We start from the raw sequence: 19,836 nt of genomic DNA on the forward strand, positions 1-19,836 counted from the left end.
CCCAACAAGTAAACATGTCTTTTACATATACATATTTATATATATATATGATTCTATAGTAAATGCGTGATGTAAAATTTGATCTGTCATTATTAAAATGTAGAAATCTCTTTTGAAATTCCTCTAAGTAGGAATAAAACCCCTCTTAATTTGTTAAAACAGTTGACCAATACATAATAATAGTTTATCTGATCTCTCATGCACATCTACTCCAAACTACGCCTTATGATATTTTAGTCATGGACTATTATTTAAAGGTCTCCAGGGAGATGGAGCCCATGCACTGTTTTGTGATTTCCTTCTTTGATTTTCTACAGGTCCATCAGCAGTCACGGACTGCTGTTTTGGAAGAGGTGGTGGAAAACATTGATTTATTAGGGAGGGAGCTGTAGGAAAACCCACACATGCACAGTAATCCGTGCCGCAGGTGACTCAGCGATGGGATTACTCTGCCATCCTCATTATTTCCCTCTCACTGTAAATTGCCATCATATCCAGTTTTGGACAATAAAATGGTACTGTATACATGATCACCTAGTTGCCAAAGCTAAGATCATGGGTGAAATACAGAAGTAGTACCTACAATATGGCTTTCTACAGTCTCACTCTGCTATGCAGCCCTGTAAGTAGACACAACTGGTTTAGTCACAGCACGTACTGTCCTGATTGTGTATCTGCATTGGCTGTGCATGTCTTGTCATTGTCCTGTCCTACCAAAAAAAGAGACTGGCCTTAATAAACTTTCACTTTGCAGTGAAAGTGCTTTACTCCAAGACCCCAGCTTTGCCAGCTCAGCTGAACACTTTTTAATCTAAAGAAGGGTTTTGCAATGCACTTTGATGAGAGAGGCAGATCTAGAGCAAAGGGAACTCAGGTCTTTGTCCGACAGCAGCTATAAAAGCAGAACAATTCTGAAATTAATAAATGCAATAAAGCATTTAAGAGTAATACTAAGTATTAGTCAAGAATGCATAACACAAAAACCTATGATATTTTAAACGTTTACTTTTTAATTTACACTTGATTATTTCCTTGCTCTTAGACATTCTCATGCTCTTTCCTGGACTAATTCTTATGAAAGGTAATCATAGAATCATAGGATGGTTTGGGTTGGAAGGGATCATACAGTTCCAACCCCCTCTGCCTTGGGTGGGGAAACTTTACACCAGATCAGGTTGCTCACAGCCCCATCCAACCTGGCCTTGAACACTTCCAGGGACAGGGCATCCACAGGTTCCCTGGGCAGCCTGTTCCAGCGCCTCAGCACCCTCACAGTAAAGGCTTTCTTTCTAATGCATAATCGAAACCTGTTCTTTTTCAGTTTGAAGCCATTCCCCCTTGTCTTGTCACTACAATAGGAAGTAAGACAGCACTATTTTACAAATGGAGATCTAAGATCTTAGATCACTTTCTCTTCCATGAGAAAAGTTTGATTCTTAGTTGGAGGGATGGGAGGTTTGATCCAGTGCGAAAGGAAGTGTGTGCTGCCACATACCATTGCAATCCTCCCCAGCTAAATCTTAGCCCACTACTTACATAAAGGAGTATTTGCTGAAGTTCCTAAAAAACAGGGCCTTTCTGAGTTCTGGGTCATGGTGAACCATAAAATATCGAACTCAAAGGTGCCCATTTGAGCAGGGCAGGGCAAGACCCTCAGAAGAAGAGCTGCCCTTTCCTTTCAGCAACCTGGGAAGTGGTGTTTGCACCCCCTTGCTGTGTCCTGCTGCTCCTTCTTACAGGTCTTGAGGGTTTCTGGGGAGAAGCTCTGATGCTGCACAGTGGACCGAAGTAGCTGCCTTGTGAGTGTTTGTGTGACAAGACACAGTGGCAGAAAATAAGTCTTCACTTGCTTTGTCCTCCTGGTATATCTGTGACCATGGGAGATTTTTTTTTATGGTAGAACTTCTTCTTTGTGTATTGTCATTTTAAATTTTTGGTTTTACACAAAAGCAAACCCTAAAATAGAAAACTCTCTTAACTACCACTAAAAATCAATATTTGTACATTATTTTCTTGGAAACAGTAGTACCAGCACCAGTTATGTCCTTTTTCATGAGGCTGGTATTTCAAATGAGCATCTACTCATAAGCAATCACAAGTGCTACAAGGAATAATTCTAAAAGTCCTTTCCTGCCTTAAAATCTATTCATTGAAATAATCAGCATATGGGCCCTTATAAGTCCGTAGGATTGCTGCAGCAATTTGCATATATAAAATATGCTGATAATATGTACTGGAGTATGAAGATACCAAAGACTTTGGATTAATCATTTTAAAAGGTTTTGCATTGTTTGAACACTGCAAGCTTCTCTAAGTATTCCTGAAATTAGGGCACTCTGCTGTGTAGGATAAGGTGGCAACATCATTATATCTTGGGCTCTGGGCTGAACTAAAGCACATATCCTAAAACAGGTCACCTCCAACAGTGAATATAAACTAATTCTTCAATTGTTCATTATAGAACTGACAGTCTGATTTGTGTTTATCATGTACTTGTTAATCTGTGTCCTTAAATGAAAGGCGTGCATGGCTTTGAGTAAAATGCTTTGCAGCTAATGAGGTGGATTGATTTCTAAAAGTCCTCCTCTAAATCATGGGTTCAACTATAAACTGCCCAAGTCTTAGGCTCAGTTTGCATCTCAGCTGCTTGTTTGTAAACTGACCATTTTTGTTTACATGTTGTGAGAACCTTAAGGGATTAGGAATTGTGCAGGTACTTCGATGATAAAAGCTATATAAGTATGTAGATAGATTAACATATGGAGGAAAATGACATCTGCTCTGACACTGATAGGAGCTAAGAGCCAAAATCTGACAAGGTTTTTGTGCTTATTAAAGTATTTCTACCATTATCTTAATGGAAGCCTACAGGAAACATCTGCTTACAGTTTTATTCAACCTACATAATTCTCTTTTCTGAAGCAGCCACATGGTAGTGTTATTTTATTTACATATAGGTTATCCACACTTTGGAAGTCTTATAGGTACAGCATAAGAGTTTGTTCATTATTATCTCAGACTGGTATACATCTCAGTCTGCTCTACAATACGATGTGTGAATTTGGGGTTTTTTTGGTGGTTTATTTCCCCCCTCACACCCCCACACCCCTTCCAGGAAGTGGTGTCATTATTTTGAAAACTCAGCCGTGTCATTTTACAGTGCTGTCCATACTTTGACGTATAATAATAATCTCTTGTTAAGAATTACTGCTAAGGCTGACAAGTTAGCAGAATGCCATATTGTAACTATAAATTCTGGTTTGCAGGGATATTGATCCAAGGTTTCTGCTAATTTCACTTGTGCTTACTTTGGAAAGGAGAAGCCATGGGACTTAGCTGGAATTGCCTGTTGCCTCATATTTGATCAGCGAAATGCTCTTCCTCACAAAAAAATAGGAGTTTTAAGGTTTTGTTGTACATCATGAGGAGCACTGGAACAGAGACTAAAATCTCTTGTGTACAATATATTGGTCTCACAGTCAAAGCAGATATTTCACAGGTCCCACCCAAGGGCATGTCAGAAACTGTGCCAAGCCATGGCTCTGATGATCGGTGCAAGGGAACACATATCTTTCATGTCCTCAGTGTAAGACCTACACCTGAATTACAGTCCCACACACAAACCTGAAGTAGAAGTCCTTCCCTGCTTCTCTGCCCAGCAAACAGGTGCTGTGGCAGTAGGAGCTCTCTCACCACACCTGGACATCAGGAGGTTCTGTGAGGACTCATCAGTGAGGAAGTTTAAGATGATGCTGAAAGCACTGCATCAAGGAACCCTGCGGTGTTGTGATCTGCTCATGAATAGTCCGTGGACCGGATAAAGCCCAGTTATCTGTTGTAGTTCATTTTCTGAACTCCATTAATCATAAACTTAATTTTGGCTTATAATTTAATGATCTGATTTGCTCTAGATTATTAGGGTTTGAAGGTCAGGCCAGACGTCATTTGAAAGTAGTTTCCCTTGATTTGCAATTGGATTTCTAAATTGACCTGCAACCTTGCTGACATATAATGTTAATGAACCACACATGGTTTGCACATAGAAAAATGCAAACATAAAGGTTTTTACAATTTTACTAGAATCAGTATTTTATCTTTAACTCTTTTTGACATTTAATTTTGACACGTCTTGCATGCGTATACCTTTGGGGAAAATTACTTCTCTAAACTTATAAATATCTCTAATCATGGAACATCTCTTGTTGAGAAACTGATGAAATATCAGAGGAATAAGTAAGCAACTGAACCAGTGCAGTCCTAAGAAATGTGTTACCTATATTTTCTTAGTCCTGTGCCAACTGTTTGAGGTAGATGGCATTGGGTCTCTGTCATTTGATGTCATTACAGTAAAAAAAGGTATTTTAGTGAAGAAACACAGTGCAATATTAAAAACATTTAAGTACTCCATCTGTTTTATAGAAATACATTTAATAAATAGTTGCTTTAAACAAGATAAAAATCAGTGTCCTTCATGGATATCACAGGATAAATTGTAGAAATAATCAGTCAACAGAGGTTATTGAGGACCGCTATCAGAATTCAGACTTATTGCATGTAATCACAATGTATATGTGAATCCTCCAAGTCTATATAAGGAATTATTGGCAAATTAAATAATTGTTTCCTATAGTTCTTAAACTCTATTTTTGTACTTTTTCAAATTACTTAAAGTTGCAGAAGATGTATTTAAAAAACCCCACCCTCTGCCAGCTGCACAAAGAGGTCAGAAATAGTATATAATTATTGCTGAATTAATTGCTGGGTGCTAACATACATACAGACATACAGTATTCAACTCAGACATTATCACAATAGTGGACAATTAGGGCAAATTCAGTGACAGATAAAATGCAAATAGAATTTTTAAGCCTAGTACTCTACTGGCTTTTTAATTTTTTTTTATCATCTTAGAATAATTGTCACTTCTATCTTTAGCCTTATAGATGTAATCTGAAAGAGTGGCTAAGTCAGAATAACAGTTGCAAATTCATTTTGAAAGACTATGGTTAAAATTAAAACTACTTATTGTAAATGTAGAGGTTATATTTGCTTTCCAGTATTTCTGAATATATAAAATGAAAACTAGATCCACAAGAAATATGTTATATAAATAAAATAACATGTACTGTAGATGTAACATATTTCTTGATATCAGCCTGATTTAGCCCTCATTGAATTTAGTAAAAATTAATACACTTCCATTTTTTCATAAAGGTTTTTAGGTACAGGTAAATGTGTTTTTTCTACTGTTTGGATTTTTTTTGGTGAAACATGGCAGTGAGGTTTGGAAAGCAAAAGTTTGCTTTGGAGAATGTGTTCTGCTCTTTAATTCCTGATTTTAAACTATCTTCCTGAAATACTGATTTTGGTAAAATATGGAATTCTTCAATCAAAATTGTCTTTTTATATTTAGTAGAAAGAAGATTTATTTCAGAATTTATTTTTATATTCAAATATTTTAAGCTGTAGGAAGGTATATGAGAAGATAACATAATTAGAAGAAATCTATGGCAACAGTCTGTGCACTTCATGAAGCTTAAGGATATGATGTCCCTTAAAAATGTACTACAGCAACACAACTATGGTATGAAATGCCATTAGTCTGACTACACTTTTTGTTTATGAGCATTGTTAAAGAAATGTCAGGAAGATGGAAAAATAATTCTCTCTATGTGTATTCAGTTCTTGTGTTTCAAAGGAGCAAGAACATGGAGTCACAGCTTCGGGGTTTTGATGCCGGAGGTGCATGGACCAGTTATACTTAAGTTTAAAAGACATTACTGCTCTACAGATATATTCCATTTGGGGAATAATTAGACATCACAGAGTTTCCTTAGAGCTTTAAAAGTCGAAGAATTCACAGGCAACTAAAAATCACTCCAAAATTATTCCCATGATTTGTATATTAAGGAGTAGGAAATTAATTTTCATTTGTAGAGAAGAAACAGTGAAGTCAGAAAAATAAAGGTTGAGGTTATATTTAAAAGTTGAAGGTAGGTAAGGACAGACTTTACTTCCTCAGGGCACATCTCTCTACATGCATTTAAGCAAAAAAATCTTAGAAGAATCTACTTAAGGAGCTGTTTAATGGCATATGAAGACCCCAACCCCTTTCCAACACTTGATTCCCCCTTGCTTTACAAATTGAAGCAATACCTCCTAAAAGTATTCTACAAACTTCTCGTTGTTTTTCAAAGTTTATGATTTATATTTCACTCAATACAGTGGATGTGATTTATTGCCTGTTTCACAGAGGGAATGAGACTTAAATTGCTAAAGGCAGATGTGGGCAAAGCTGGGAGTAAGTGTATGACAATTGATTTCAGGGATATAGAGAAGTTTTATGGGGTCCATATCTGATAAGACTAACTCTACTTGGACAAGGAAAACCTCTTCTTTTCAATATGAGCTCAGATGGATGGACTTTGAATTGTTCAATTAGCAGTGAAAACGACACTGAGTTTTAAGCTGAAGGTTGTAAGATTGATCTAAATTTCATGGAAGTCAGTGAATGTGTGCCACTTGCTTTTACAGATTTCACGTGGTTTTCAAGGCTGTCAGCCAGGACAATGATTTGGGGCTCCTGGTATAGGAGGAGAGAGAAGGTGGTGACACAGAATGAATAGGCAAAAAGGGCCCAGCCTCTTAGAGGAAGAGCAGGGCTGCCTCTGCCTCAATCTGAGATTAGATCAATTGCCTGTGTGACTGGTCCCATTAAATGCTCACACAGGTACGACCTGATGGTTTTGCCCGACAAGAAACTTTGGAAAATTGCAGGTCAGTGTTTCTGACTTTTTACGACAGTAACACAACATAAAAGGGAGAGGTGTGCTGGCATGATATTGTAGGGTCCAGTGCTGAATTACAGAATCCTTTGCATCCCACTGTACAAAGGAGCTTGTACAGATGTCAGGATTCAACTCACTGCGTAAAAACGCTCCGATTCACCTTAATGTGTGTGCAGTGAAAGGTCTGCTCGTGTCAGCATCCATGTTTTGTGTGGGCTTTGGCTGGTGGCTCTCAGGACCACGGAAAGCACAGACTTTGGGTTTTAACCTTGATATTGTACCTTTGAGAGGCCTCTGGTCCTCAGGAGAAGGTCTGTAGTGAAAGCTCACTTCTCAGGTACAAGAATGATGCTTATAGCCATTTGCACCACATGTGTCAGGGCACTGCATCCCTCACCTTAAGGCAGTTTATTCCTGTTGGGTGTATCTCTAGTGCGCTGTTTGAAGCCGGAGCAACCAACTCGGCGTCGGGCAGAATTTTCCGTGCTGAGGGAAAGAGCAGAATTATTAGCTTTTAGACACATAGGCAGTGACCTTATTAAAATCGGTGTACCAGGAAAAGGTACTGGAGTGCATTGTGTTATTCACATAATTTAGGTGGCTTAAAAAAAATACGTATATGTATGCAAATTCCCAGTTGTTTCATTCGACCTCTGAGCGAGGTGTGTGCAGCAGAGGTTTGGCACACGCTGCTGTATGTGTGTGCAAATGCCTGCACACTTCTTTGAACACCTGGGCCTTGGAGATGAACTTCCCTGGGTGGTGATCTGCTGCTGTGCCAGCTTGTCTTGGGAAACTGCTCTGCCTTACAGTGCCATGATAAATTATAGCCCTTGCTGATTATCTGCTGTCATCTGGCCCCTGGTCACTGAAGTGAAACCAATGAAAGATCACATTTCTTCCTACTGTGTTGCTGTAACGCGTCTTTACGACGCTGTAGGCAGAAACCTTATTATAAATTGTTTTATTCAGTCATGCTTATAATGCCACCTCTACTGAGCCTGCAGCACAGGACATCCAGGTAGGGAAGAATAACCCAACTCTAATTTTGCTCCACTAACAGTATTTGACCCTCTAACAGCAATGAAAGTTATGTACTTCCTTGTTTGTTGGTTTTTTTGTTTGTTTTTTTAATCAGACACTGGTTTTGTATGACTTGTCTGAAAGCCACTTTCAGTCAAAGGGTTACATAATTGCTTAGTATTACTAATTGTTTAAAGAGAAAATCATTCTTATGAATGAGTGGAAGACCGTTATCTATAATGACAAAAACCATCCGAGGAAGAAATAATGCTTTTTATTACAAAACCATGCTTGAAGTGTGGCCTCAGACCAAAGTGGGATACTCTGACAGTGGTGTGGCAGGGTGGGGTTGGGGATGAACTTATCTCTGAAGGACTTACATTTAAACTTTTCTCAATTCATGAAAAATAAGTTGTGTTTTCTAGCATCAGATGGAACAGACTGAGGCTGGGATTATAATCCTGCTAAGATCTTTTGCCTTGTGAATCAGCACTGTTAGTAAATATTTCTGTAGTACTGCTCTCACTTACACTTGTGCAACATCATTGTGTGTACCCTCTGACCCTAGTTATAGGCCAGTGGGGTTGGCCCTGGCATTGGAATGTAACTATCAAGCAGTGTCTGATGTATGAGCTACACCCAAAAGCAGTCCAGTTTGTTTTGCTAGTGTGGGCTCTGCAGTACTAATAAAAAGTAAAAAAAAAAAATAAAAAAATCAGTGACTGACTGAATTCAGGATTGTCAGTTATGGTTGTGACAGGTGAGGTGTCTTGTGGTAGCTCTGTCAGTGTTTCATTTCTGAGCATCTGATCCAGTTCTGGTACAGAATGTCTCTGTGTGATGGGCTACCTCCCAACAAAAGCAAGACGGGCCCAACACAAGCAGGTACTGTGGATTGTCAGGTAGTTTGGGTTTGTCTTCTACTGTAACACAGCTGAGCAGATATAGCCTGTAATTACTGAAGTGTAAATATTTTGCAACACCAAAACACTGTAAAATAGATTATTTTTTTTTGGCCTCATTTTACAGAATAGATACAGATTTATTTCTCGCTATTTGTATCTGTAATACAAACGGAAAAAGAATGAATGCAGAACTTGAACATGTCCTTAATCAGCAATTGATTTTGCACTGTTGTAAACAAAATCAGTTTGAACAAATTGCAATTAAATCCAAACACATTTTAAATGCAACAGCAGGTACTTGCTTAACAGGAGTCTATGTAACGTTTGTCTCAGTATGTCAGACAAATGCTGATTATACAATATACTTGCTGTCTCTCAAAGACACTCATAGATCCATAGAGTTAGAGAAATTCTCTTGTTCCTTTATATTCAAAAGATTTAAGAAAGGATGGAGGCAGGTATGTCACAGGGTTTTTTTCTGCCATGTAGACATTTATTCTTAACTTGGATGCGGTGATCAAACAACCCAACCAAAACAGCCAAACCAAACTTCTTTCTTTTGCAAGTGGGTTGCGAATCTGGGGCTCTTCAGAAAGATTACTCCAGGGTTTAAAGCTGCAGGTGTATGAGCAGTGTGGTACTTTGGCATGGCTTTCATGGTGACACGTTGCACCCTTGTCTGGTAATTGTTGGTATTTTCAATTTGTACCTGGAATCCCAGCTGGCAAACGGGATTCTTCACTTCCGAAGTCAAAGACAGAACTGTGGAGTCACCGTTACACCTTTTGTCTTGAATGTGTCCTCAGGGAACCTTCAATACCTCAGAAAAGGAAAAGTAAGCTAATATCTTTAATAACTGCAATTAGTCAGAGTTTCATTGTTTCAAGTCACCTGAAACGTGACACCTTCAGCAACACTGGAGGCATCCTGAACGTAAAACCGACCGGATCAATATGTGTTCAGAGAAAGCAGATGTATCTCTTGTCACCAGTAGTTTCCTGAATGATCTCTGCCACACCTTGGTCCTCCTTTCTTTCTGGTCTAAAATTTCAGGTCCTATCTAATTCCATTTACCAACAGAACTTGTCTTCCCACATCTTTATTTTAGGTAAATGCGAAATAGTCTATGATTTAACTTGTCTTTTCCATGTTTAATTTCTGTGGATTACATCCGGAGATATTTGATTGATTGATGTTATTCAATTCTTTCTAATGGGGCTACTGGGTATTGCAGTGCCAAAGCACTTCAAAAATTAATGGGAAGCAGGAGGAAAGGACCAGATTGGTATTTTGTGGCTTCAAAGTTGTGCATAGAAAAATTTAAAGTCTAGATCTAAAAGAATTTAAAGATTAGGTCTAAAATAATCCCAGAGAAGTCAATAAACTGGAAAACACACAAAACGCTTTGAGACTTTCCAATTTAAAGATCTATTTTAAAAATGAAATGTGGTCTGGACATATTTTTTCCTGTGAATGATAACTAGAATTTTTTTATTAAAAAATTAAAGCTTTTAAGTGTCATGGAAGGTGAGTTAAGACTTCCCCCTTGTCACAAACAGAAATGCATTTTCAGTGTGTAGTACAAAACTCAGTAAAGTGTCTCATTAGTGGTTATACATCCTGTTGTGATTTATGACTTCATGTAGCATTTTTCTTCCTGAAGCAGTTTCTTGAAAACAGCACATGCATTTGTTTAACAATTTGTGTTATTGTTAAATAAATAGCAATTATTATATATTATTGCATATAGTTAGATATATTTTAAAGTATTGTATTTTAACTGCATGTATTGTTTATGCTATACATAGACAGCAATAAATTTATTAGGTAGATACAGTTCAACCCTTACATTTTGAAATAAGAGTATAGCATGTTGTCAGTGCTGAAAGAGTTTAGAATCTTTGGTTTAATGAAGTGGATAAGATTTTCTAAATTCATAATTTTATTAAAAATATTGAAAAAGCTACAAGTTGAATTTTTGTCAATGTTTACTAAATATTTAAGCAGTTTGTTGTTACCTACAAACTCCATCAAGTGAATTCACACTTTTTGAACTGAAACAGTGCATAACTAAGACTGGAATAATTGCTAAATTCAAAGAGAATTATTATCATTCCTATTATACTTAAATATAAACCTTAGATAAATCCTGATTGACAAGTACAAAATAATAGCTTTCATGCATCTCTTCACTCTACATTATATAATTTGAAGAGTATTGGAAAGATCTTAGGCCCCTAAGCATAACCAAGACAAAAATCCTTGGTGTAGCAATGGGAATTTTGGACTTGTTGTCCTTGTTTTATTGATGTGTTGCATCTACCTCACTAAAATTGCTATATTGCTATATATCAAACTTTCCCGTTGTCTTATGGAAGAACCAGAGCTACTAGTTAGTTATGGAGAAGACACACCCTTTTGTGGGTCTTTATTACCAGCAAAAACCAAAATGATCACAGTATTTGGGGACTGGCATGAAATGATTGTCAGAACTTCATCTTATTTTGTTATATTCGTGAAGGGGGAATATAAGTGGTTTTTGAGTCTTACCTGTAGCGGAACTGCAGATTCTGCCCTGGCAAGCACTGGTTTCTTGACCCTCGGAAATCACATGAACTGGAAGGAATTTCAAATATATTTTTGATTTAAGAAGTCTCTGTGTTTATTTGGTACTGTATTATGTCACAAGTACCCAAAAATGTTGCTTCCATTGGTGTCTGTGGCTAACAGAAATCCCCAGGAGGTTTCCACAGATATTTAGAATGCCTTAAGCTGAAAGTATTTAAAATCAAAACAATTTTCATGCCTAAAAAGAACTGAATTAATTATGGCTTACGGCAACTTGGGCCTCTGTGTATGGTGAGGGAGGGAGAGGAAAGATATCCTTCATGCCTACAAAGAAGGGATGTGATATTTCCATCTTGTAGTGTTTGGTGTTGATTATATTCCTTTTGTAAAGTTCATTTAGTCATGGGCATTTTCATGCTGCCAAACACTGGCTGTGTGGGATCTTTGAGAGAATCAAACAGGAGAAAGATAGGACAAAATAAAATATTTACTACTTCTTGGGGTAGGGGGTGAGCATTTCATTTTCTGTTTGCAGTCCTTCGCTTCCTAGTCATGACTCTCTAAGCAGTTATTTCCATTTTCTTTTCTGCAATCTCTTTAATTTTTCATTTTGATAGTCCAGTGTTCTGAAATGGGAAAAGTGAAGGCTGCAATTCTTCCTGAACTTCTCCAAATGTTAAGGCAATGCTACAGGTACAAAGTGCCAGGAAGTACAATGAAAAATGCCTTCACTGCCGAATGCTGGGTTTGGTCAAAGTGTTCCTGAGGGATCCTGAGGAAGGCCATAACCTTCCTCATAGTGAAATGGAATCTGAATGGCAAATACAAAGGGGCAGAAAGCACACCAGCAAGCAAACTGTCCAGGCTTCTGTCTATCCCTCCTATAGTCTGAAAGCAACAGACCTCTCCAGGGTATCACCCTTAAAAGACCACGTTCTTCAGGGCCTCTGATGTTCAGGCTTCTGTGAAGTTGTTGTTATTTATTTAGGCTTGAGGATTTTAATCAAGTACTTATACCAGCAGTCTTTTGTGCCAGATAGCCATTAGTAAAAAGAGGGAAAATATGGAAAGGAAGGGTGATCAAATAACTGGTTACACCAATTGCAGATTAAACTAACTTGAGCATATCTTTTCCAGAGTATCTCACTGGTAGTTTGTTATTTAGGTTGCTGAAGTATGCTGCCCCTGAGCAAACATCCTAAATTTCTGTTAATTAAAAAGAACCTCTGTATTCATTAATGTTGTAGGCATTTATAAACATAATTCCAGCTTAATCATATCTGCTGCCCTTTGGCTTCATGAGTGGAGTGAGGGAGAGAATATGCAGCTGATATTTCATCTTGAAAACTACAGGCTTTTCTTTCGACTTCATCTCATAAACACTAAGTTGGAACTGGATATACTTAAGATGAAGGCAGCAAGGACAGTTGTGAGTATGGAACATATTTAGTCTGAGAAAAGACTAGGACAGGACTTTTCTTACTGGAACAGGTTGTGTGAAATGTATGTTGGAAAACATGCACTGGAAAACATTTGAGGAAAGGTGAACAGGATTTTTTTTTTTTTTCATTTTAATAAGGAAGACCCTAAATTATCTCAATAAGATGATAAGATATATTTTTCAAAGAAACAAGAGGAATTTTGTTTTTCAGACTGCAAGTAATTAAATATGTGGGACTCACGGCATAGGGTTTATGGGCATTGAGAAAAGCATAAAGGAATCAAAAAAGGAGCTAGACAAAGTCAAGAAGTACAGGTCTGTCACTCTCTAATCAAGCTTAATAGCTGTGACATAGAATCTGTAGTTAAGAAGTTTCAAAGCCTTTCACAAGCAGCAGTTGGTAAATGGAAAGCTCCACTAACACTTTATTATCATTCTTGTGCTTTTCTCATAAGCGTCCGAGATTGACCACTATTGAGGGTGTGATGCCAGGCAAGATCAATATTTGGTCTGTCATGATATACAAGTTCTTCTGTGCTTAGAAAGTATGAAATAGTCTCATACTTACGACTGCTGTAAGCTGTCATGGAGGACCTTGGAGGGTGTGAGAGACCCTGATAAGGACAAGGACTGGTTTGATGTCAGGGACATTTAGCTAAAATAATGTCTTGTAGCTCTCAGAGGAATATTTGTTGTAATAGTTACAGACACAAAGGTAGACTTTAGATTGCTTACTTTTCTCTCTGTTTCCAGTGCTACACGTTCAAAGCATGAAGTAGAATTACAAATCAGTTCCTTTACATCTCTAAAACACGATGTTGACTTAAAAATCACGATGCTCGAAAGAAAAATAAACGTTGGGTTTCTTTTATTTGTCTTTCTGATGTTTCACCCTATGAAGTTTGTATAATCTTTCTTGAAACTATATCTTTTCTCTGGAGGCATTTCAACTCTGCAAAATTGAAATACTTATGAACCTAGAAATGAGGACATTAAAAACCCACTAAATTCCGTAAGTGACACTTTTTCTATGTTTCCCTGAAGGTCTGCCTGCTCACTCCTAATAGAATCCGAAATGGATTTAATAATTTACCTTTTGTAAAATAACCCAGAAAACCATTAGCAGAGTGGAAGTCTGGGCGCCTCTGGCATTAGACTGAACCAAGCATGCCCATGTTCTTGTGGTTTTCTTTATGTTCTTGTATTGGATGGTCCTTCCTTCTCCTGCCACATCACTTGAGCTGCTGCTCAAGCCATACCTGGTGCTGTTGATGCTGCTGGAGGCACGTGTCAGAGCTGGCAGAAAGCTGACAGAAACTTTTAAGTTACTGAATTTGCAGAGTGGTACTTAAGGAGGGTGGGGCTGGTAGTTTTTTAGTTTAAAGTCATCTTATTATCTGGACATGAAAAGTTTGAAACTTTTTGAAGTTTTTTTGATTCTTCAAGGTGTCAGTATGGTGCTAGTTTCGGGGGATTGTTACAGAGGCATTCAAAATGAACACAAGTGTCTGCCAGCCTCATTTCAGTAACAGTTGGGAGAGAAATAGAAGAAATGGTGTTTTAATTATTAGCAATGAGAATGGTGATTAAGAATGTCTTGATGGAGAAATTTAACACAAGAAGCTGCAGCTTAGTGACTCTACATGATAGATACTGACCCAATTTTTGGCAACTTAGAGCCATAAACATCATCCTTGATGTATCAGACTCAGCATCTGGTAAGCTGTCTTATGACTTTTAAAAATTAATGCACAGAGGGATGAAAAACTACTGTACATCAGCATGTGTTTGTTTCCTGTCTAAATGCAAATGTTACATCCTCTAACAAGTCCATAAATACATTGTAGAACTTAAAAATAAAATAAAAGATTTTTTTATAGTTGATGTGGTGGTGGCAAAATCCAAATATTTCCTGTTTGTGATGTTACATGCTGTTTGTTTAAAAAAATCTCTGAACATATATTAGATGTTCATGATTGTCTCCATCAGTCAAAATATCATTCTTTATTCAGATGAATAAGCAAGGCTTCAGATTTATTAATATCATCTTTTTAATGTTGTGCTGAAAAGGGCATCATGTCTGTGGTTGCAAATGTGATAACTTCAGGGAATTTGTGACCATCACTGCTTTGTCATTCCAAAGACATTGATTTTTTTATTTGTATAAATCTACAGCACAAGGTTTGTGGCTCATTGATTTGAGTACTGCATGCTTATATGGAAGCAACTAAATGCCAAACTGGAGATGAATTCAAGCTTTTGGGCATACTTAAGTAAGCACTGGGCATCTCAAGACTGAGCAGTCTGAATGTCAGGAATTTTTCTTGGAGCAGCCTTTTGAAAATACAAAATTTTCCACAGAAAGTCTTGTGTTTACTGATCCATCTTTAGCATTCTAAAATACAGACATCTGTAGACGTAGGTAGCTATATTAATTCTGTGGCAGTAACACCTATTACATGAAAAATCTATTAAAATCTGTTATTTTGAAAACATATACTTTTAAATGTCCCCTTTCCCTTTCCTTCTCTCTCCACCCCCTGCCCCCACCTCTCTGGATTTGGGAGATCCTAAGGACAGACAGAGTGAAAATATAAAATGCATAGCTGCTCTGTGCAGCAAAAAGATTGCTGCTACTGCTAAGGATTTGTTCTTCCTGTTTGCTACTTAGAGAAAAAAAAAAAAAGGCAAGCATGCAGGATTTTTCCCATGCAGTAATTCAGGAATGCTCCAAGTGATTAGTGTGTCGAAGCTTGCATTTTAGTTTAAAATATGAAAGAAAGCCTTAAGAAAATGCAGTCAAAAGTCCTGAGCAGTGGCACACTGTAAAGCAGGAAATCTCCTGCACACAATAGAGATTAAATGCTCCCTGTGCATACTGTATTCTGCTCAGCCCTCTGCGTTCGGAGCTGGGACCGTGGCAGTCGTTATCTCTAGCAGGTTCCTTGGTGATTTTCAAGCCCTGCACTACCTACCCAAGTGGCAGTGACACCAGCTTTCACTGAAGCCTTATTACTCTTAAAAGAGCAATTTGGTTGGTTGCACAGCTATTAGGATCAGACAGACAGGCTTAAAGCTGTCAGTACAACTGCTTCTCATCTTTTTTCACAATCCTGACATCTTTCCTCTTTTCTGCTGGACACAAGCATTACTGTTTTTATCATTTTCAATCAAGCTCACGCTGCAAGCTGAGGAATATATTCCCACAGAAACCAAAGTGAGGAGCAGAAATTATTTTATAGCTACTGTAGTAGCAGCGGTGCTGGCTGCATGTTGTGTGGGAAAAACCGGATCAGTGAGAAATGTGGCTTTCCTCAGGGCTACATCATTGAGATATTACTTCAACGTCTGAGGAGAGCAAATCTACTCCTTGCTCTAATTTTTCAGTGATTAATCACTCCTTCTTGAGCAAACAGAAAGTGGGAGAGAAGATGTAAGATTTTTTTTAATTTTTTTTTTTAATATATTTTTTTAAAATAACTTGTGGAAATGTTATCATCAGTGAAAAGGGGGAAAATCACTATGCTTGAACTTCTTTTCATTTTGATGTTGCTCTTCTCTGGACCAACCCTGAGCAAGCTTAGCAGGACCAAAGGCAAACACTGGAAGGGGGGTAAGTGGAAAGGAAAAGTTTTTGTAATGGATGTCTGGGTAAGATTCTAAAAAAACTGTATTAGAGGTAAGCTAAGAATACCTATGCTGTTTGGAGTGACTCAGATTTCAGGTTGCTGTGTGGGCTTGCTATAGGATGCTAAAAAGAGAGATGGAGTTTAATTTGTTTTCTTGTTAGTTTGCTTGACTGACTCTGTAAGGCACATATTCCTTGCAGGAATTTTACTTTGCCTTGCATCATTAGCAGGATAATGTTTAAGGCCTTTATACAAATAAATGTATGATATTTAGAAACCGGTGTTTTTTCGGATTGTGAGAAATCAGACTGTTCTTTTCATTACGGAGCCTCTGGGACGTTTGTGGCTTTATTGGAAGGGATGTTACCCCAATCATAGGGGGTTAAAGTGTTGGAGAAAGAGAGAGAAATCAAGCAGCCTGTCTTGAGCCCAAAATTGTTAGTGTATGTGGTAAAAATGACTAGACAGACATTTTTCTTTTAGAGTACATGAATGTTGTGAAATGCACTGCCAGCAGCACTAATTGGCTGACTGGCTATGTCGGTGTTGATGTGTTAATAAAGATAAATTGCATTAACTTTATAAAAAAAAAATGCTGTGTTGAGAAAACACTTATGATTTTCGAAAGCAGCAATCCATTTTTCTCTTCTGTTAAAAACTGCTGAGAAGATTTACCCTGTGTGTGCTGTGAAAAGTTCACTAAATGTGCCTTTTCATAAAGTTCACTTTGTTTTGCTTCCTTGCATGACATTTGTTTATGGAAAACATGGGTTATTGAGGTCTCATAATCAAATATAGCCCAGTGAGCATAAATGGTGTCTCATGAATATTGGGACTGAAGGACTGTGGACTGTACATAGCTTGATATTTTCTCCCTGGTTGTTTGTTGATGTTGCTGATTGGAGGCACCCCCAGGATTTTTTCCCCCCCTTTTTTTTCCCCATACAAGTGTTGCTACAGCATGGTGTGTTTATCACAGCTTTAATAGCACTTCCAGTTTCTCTCTGCTGTCAGTATTGTGATCTGAGGTTAAAGAGTAGCATCAACATTAAAAAGAAGTTTTAATAATTTATCACAACATCTCAGCAGGAGACTCCTCCCTCCCCCTCCCACCCCGTATTTCCTTTTGTTGCATTTAATCTTCCATCTACTATACCTTCAAGGGAAAAAGTTGCAGCACACATTTAACCTGGACTGTTAATACAGCACAGTATATCTGAAAATTATTTCCTGATCCTGTAAATCACATTATCACATGTATCTCACAGTGCTGCTGCTGGGTATCCTCGTTGCAAATTACAAACTGTTATTTACTCTGGGCAGCATGACCTCCTCTCAGAGGTATGTGGGTTAGGAATATATGTCACTGTCAGGTTCCTGGGATTTAAAAAATGCTGTTAACTTTTTTTCCCCTTTCTCCCATTTTCAATTAAATCTGGTAAATGAGGGCTGTATTGCTTTGGTCTCTTACCTACTCCCTGACAGGGGTAAAGAGCTACACTTAGGAATTTTTATCATGGGTAGAAAACAATCCATGAATCCAACTGCAGAAAAAAATATCTTAATACAGGTTTTTGCTTTTCTTGGAAGTGTTTCTTGCCACTGAAACAAACTGTAAGGGAGATACCTGTTTCAAGGAGGCTAAGAAGCAATTTGTCTTGTTTACTCGAAGCTCTGAATCAGCAAAAAACTAGACAGAGCTGCTGTACAGTAGTTTACTAGGTAGATATTACAGTGAGAACTGTGTGACTTGAAGATGATGCCTGGTTACTGGTGAAAGTTTCAAGTTCAGGATCTGTCAGAAGACAGGTGTTGTAATGTCTGAATGTTTCTGACCTCCAAAACGTAATGTATGCACCTCCCCTTTCCATTAACCATTAAGGATCAGCTTTTGCTCATGTATCAGTGATGTGAGTTTTTTATTGGTGTGCACACGGAATTCCTGTTGTCTCTTGGTGAAATTTCAGCGTGCAAACTTTTCCTCTGCAGCTCACTGGAAAACCCATCCCAAAATGGAAACAGACTTTTTTTTTTTTTTTAATTATTTTCATTTTTAAGAGATTCAGGAGAGCCAGAGACCTGCATACCAACTTCCAACTGTATTGTTCAGAGGGGAAGGGTGAAGATGGATACCTGCAGCTGGAAATGCACTGTATGACTTAAAATACTATTTATGCTAAAGTCAGTTTCTGTGGTGGACAATAATAACTGATTTAGACCACCCTCTAAAGTTTTTATGTACCATATTTTGTTCCAACAGTGCTGCAAAGTATAAGCATCTTTGGAAAGTGTTGGTCTTCTGTGGCTCTGTTGGCCCTGATCATGATCAGTACAAGTGCAGGCTAATGAATCTGGAAATTTTTCTGGTATAATTAATGAAAAACATCACTGCTGAAGTTATAAGCCTTGAGAAGATAATTTCTGTGGTCTTGCTGTGTAGTTCTCCATTTATGACAAACTTACCTCTATCTGCCTGTATTTTTCTCCTTGGAATTCACTCAAACGGAAAAAAAACCTATCGACATACAACTACATGAAAATGGAATTATGGGTAGAAACCACCTCCTGATTTAGTTTCAATGTCTGGTGTCAGGGAGTAAAATGAGTCCTATATGTGGGCCTGGAGAAATGTAAAGATACTATTTTCTTCTCTAGGTGTTTTTAAGTCTGCAGTCCAGAAAACCTTTCAGAATAATTCATTGGAATGCAGTCTCTGCAAGTGCTTTAAATCAGGATTTATAAACTAATGATCAAGATAAACTGGAGTCTGAAATCAGAACCTGAAAGTACAAATCAACTGCATTTTCTTTTTCCCTTTGAGCCAAAATAACATACTGTGGTTCAAGTTTATAAGAAGAATTTATAATATGGAAACAAACAAAAAAAAATAGAAAAGGGAGATTAAGTACTGTTTTATCTTAAATTAGAAAGTAGATTTCAAGCACTGCTAATGCCTATCCCCTTCTGAATTTGTTTCCACAGTGTTTGAACTCTGTCATATATCATATTGAGGGGGAGAAAAGTGAGTTTTGAGTTCATCCAGCCATATGCACATGGATGTGCTTTGTGTCTGTCCAATGGCACCTGGAAGCATCTGTAGATTGGGAATAAGCCATCCATTTGTGTTGTGCTTGGAACCCTCCCAATACTTCACCCATACCAGCAACAAAGTAGTAGTAAATCCTGACTAAGGAAAACTGGGGCAGTGATGGGAATTCACAGATCTCCTGGCAACAGCAAATGTCTCCTGGGTGTGTTCATATTGTGTCATGCTGGATAAGCAGCACAAGCCAAAATGAGTGGGAGAAAGTGATTGTGTCCACACTCACTGCGGGGACCACAGCCTGGTTGAGGGACTGGCAAGGGCAGCACCCGTCCTGTGCTGTGCGTGGTGGGTACTGTCTTGCCTGGCAAACAGCAGAACGCATGGGGAGAACAAAATCACACATGGTGCTTGTCTGCTGGCAGATGTCAGTGTGTTT

The 19,836-nt window shown here is 38.0% G+C and overlaps 1 protein-coding gene across 4 annotated transcripts in view; it reads left to right on the forward strand.

Annotated features, from left to right (window-relative positions):
* ROBO2 (roundabout guidance receptor 2) overlaps window positions 1-19,836 on the forward strand; it is a 1,057,727-nt gene that overhangs the window by 150,273 nt on the left and 887,618 nt on the right. For 2 of the 4 annotated variants that reach the window (XM_027648666.1, XM_027648667.1), the window contains exon 1: window positions 16,063-16,338. The exons of 1 other annotated variant lie outside the window; for it this stretch is intronic. In XM_027648666.1, coding sequence (XP_027504467.1) covers window positions 16,215-16,338 — 124 coding nt within the window. In that variant the 5' untranslated portion in view covers window positions 16,063-16,214. Of the gene's footprint in view, window positions 1-16,062; window positions 16,339-19,836 lie in introns of those variants that run through there. One more of the 4 variants, XM_027648669.1, reaches the window with a different exon arrangement.

The sequence above is a fragment of the Corapipo altera genome, unplaced genomic scaffold (assembly GCF_003945725.1).
Source record: "Corapipo altera isolate COAL_440 unplaced genomic scaffold, ASM394572v1 58, whole genome shotgun sequence".
Lineage (NCBI taxonomy): Eukaryota > Metazoa > Chordata > Aves > Passeriformes > Pipridae > Corapipo > Corapipo altera.